General features: G+C 46.6%; 1 protein-coding gene across 1 annotated transcript in view; it reads left to right on the top strand.

The window, feature by feature from the left end:
* The window catches only part of GALNS (galactosamine (N-acetyl)-6-sulfatase), a 44,826-nt gene extending 42,521 nt beyond the window's left edge, over positions 1 to 2,305 (top strand). Inside the window, exon 14 of the mRNA XM_010181765.1 lies at positions 2,219 to 2,305. Coding sequence (XP_010180067.1) covers positions 2,219 to 2,305 — 87 coding nt within the window. The remainder of the gene's footprint in view (positions 1 to 2,218) is intronic.
* The last annotated feature ends 528 nt before the right edge of the window (positions 2,306 to 2,833 follow it).

Here is a 2,833-nt window from a genome sequence, read left to right as displayed (position 1 = left end):
AGCAGGGTCTGCTGGGCCTTGGGCCATTGCAGGGGTGGAGAGGGAAGAAAGGGTCCAAGGTGGAAGGGTCCAGATCCTGGTGATCCCTGGGCTTTACACTGAGTATGACATGTGTGGGGTGGAATACCTTGTTGGTCAGTTTTGGGTCTGCTTCTCCCCCCTGTAGGTGCCTATGGTGAGACAGTGGCCTTGAACATGATCACTTCTAGCAGCAGTGTCTGGAAAACCATGCTGCTGGTTTCAGCAAGTTCAGCCACTTAGAAGAGACTGAGCTGAGAAGTCAAACCACTCAATAGGAAATTAGTTCTGTTTAGCTCAAACCAGGACACCCGGTGCAGTGTGTTTAGGTGCTGTGAAATGTGCTGGTATCCCTGTTTGTCAGCACCCGACGTCTTTGGGTTGCGTGGTGGAAACAGGCTAACTACACAGTCACAAAACTAAAATCAACAGGCACCAAATTATTGCTTTTTGAGACCAAACATGGAGATTACCAAATCTTTTTGGAGTGATATTATTGCTGGGGTTGATTGGGCCCTGAATTTGTCTTTGGAGGACGCTGGGAGATGAGTATCACCTGCTAATACGATGCCCAACACTGTCATCTGAATTCTGTCACCCATTTATTTGATACGGGCATTTAATATCCTTTCTGGGACAGAGGAGAAGAATTATCTTTACTTATCCATGCGCAAAGCAGATGGATGGTTCGGTAGCTGCTGCAGGCTTGGGGTTGGTGCAAGCGCAGCAGCATCGGCCCTCCCGAGCAGGGAAAGTGTTTGCTGGCCCATCTGTAGTGTATGAAGCTCCCGCAGAGCCGGTTCTGCCGTGTTTTCCTCCCGTGGAAGTGTAGGAGAAATTTGGCTGCGTGGTTGACTTGCAGCACACATGGTGTCCTCAGGGCTCCCAGCACTTGCAGCACCGATCCAGGAAAGCCAACTTGGGCTGCGAGACTGAAGCAGATACCATTTGGGGTTTTTTTTTTTCCAAAAGCACAAACATTTCATTTATTTCTTTGACTCTCTGTTGGCTCTACAGCATGGTCAGGCATCTGAAATATCCAGCGGTGCTTGTGCATTGTAAAATTGAGAAATTTATTTCCAAAAAGCAGCATTAATTGTCCCTAAACCGTCTGGAGCCCTTCGTGCAGTGAGGTGCCTTCTGCCAAAGCTCCCCTCTGCGGTCTGTTCCCGCAGAGATAGCTGGTGTCTCACTGCCATCTGTTGTCAGGAATAGAAACCTGCTCGGGTGTTTTTTCTGGGGTTAAGCGTTTCTTTTACCCTATAGGGGTTGAATTCCAAGGAAATATAAATGACTTGAAGGGTAAAAATGAATGAAAGGCAATAGGTCAGAGCTGAACTGGCCTTTAATAGGTGACGGCAGCAATCTCCCATGGATGGACAGACCTTGAGAGAGGTGGGACAGAGGATGAACACAAAAGATTTCCGGAGGCAGAATGGGAATTGTAACCTGACATTCACATGACTGCTGTCCCAAATTTTAAATGACAAAACCCCACGAAATCTAAAAAGTTTTTGTCCAAATTCCTTCCTCTGTTAACCCCTGTGGAAGCTTTGCAGTGGGTTTCAATGCTGACAGCGGTTTTTTTGTTGTACATGTGCTGGAAAAAGGTAATTCAGAAACATGGAAACAAGGGAGGCAAATAGTTTTGGTCTGCATGCTCTGGAGTAGCTGTCTTATAAATGCCTCCTACTCCACCTGCTCAGGAATTTGTCCATCAGAATGCTCGTTAAAATACCAGCTTTCTTATCTCTCTCACACCCTTGGCCTTCTGTTGCTTGTTGCTTGTTTCCTCCAGAAAGTGCATGGATATCTCAGCGCTAAGAGGGATAACTCTGAATCCCGGGAAAATTGGGGGTTCACCTCATGGTCTGCTTGCTCCGTGCTACTCCAAGAAAAGAGAGGAAGGTCACCAGAGCCCCATCAGACTGTGTTTGTACAGGAGAGACCGCTGTATCCCCACAGAGGCAATCATCAGCTGCAGAAGGATTTGTAGTCTTTCCTAAAGCTTTATTTTAATAGTGTTTGGAGTTGGAAAGTTGATGAGCCCACGAGCATCAGCTGCAAGAAGGTTTTCATTTTCCAAGCAGGACATAAGAGCATCTTTGTGAGGATCCAAAAGGGCTGGTTAGGATACAGGGCTTAGCAGATACTTGGTATGAATAATTTTTCTGTATATTTTTTTGTTTGCTTTTAACAGAATTGGTCTCCTCCGGGCTGTGAGAAGCTAGGAAAGTGCCTGACACCACCCAAGTCTGATCCTAAGAAGTGCTTTTGGCCTCACTGATCTTCTCTGCAGCCTCCGAGCTTTCAGAAAAGCTCTAACCAGCCGGACACACGGTTTACAGAGCATGTCTTCTCATGTTGGCACTCCTGTTTACACAGGAAGGGCGTGATGTATGTATGATATCATCACTTGCTCTTCCAAAAGGGTCAGTGTTTATATTGCTAGTGCTCAGGGTTTAGCCTGTACTCTCTGATGTTTTAGTTGTTTCCGTACATGGTAACTTTTCAGCAAAGACTGTTGCAGCTGTAAAAGCTCTCTGGACAACCACAGCTCTGCATCACCTCAGAAATGCCATGGATGCACCATTCCTCTTGCTCTTCCACCCAGCCTGCTCTCTCAAATCATCACTCATTCGGATGCCCCAACAGCAGCCATGGGGGAACTGTTCAGGAAGCTTCCAGCCACCAAAAAACCCTGCCCAAACTGCCCTTGTTTTGCTTGCCTGTAACTTGTTGGTTTAACATTTGCTTTCCGTTGTGAACTCTTTGGACACCAACTTGTTTTTCCTTTCTTCTTCCTAAATTTGCA

This window comes from Mesitornis unicolor, unplaced genomic scaffold (assembly GCF_000695765.1).
Source record: "Mesitornis unicolor isolate BGI_N332 unplaced genomic scaffold, ASM69576v1 scaffold2073, whole genome shotgun sequence".
NCBI classification, from domain to species: domain Eukaryota; kingdom Metazoa; phylum Chordata; class Aves; order Mesitornithiformes; family Mesitornithidae; genus Mesitornis; species Mesitornis unicolor.
This window is presented reverse-complemented; position numbering and strand designations above follow the sequence as displayed.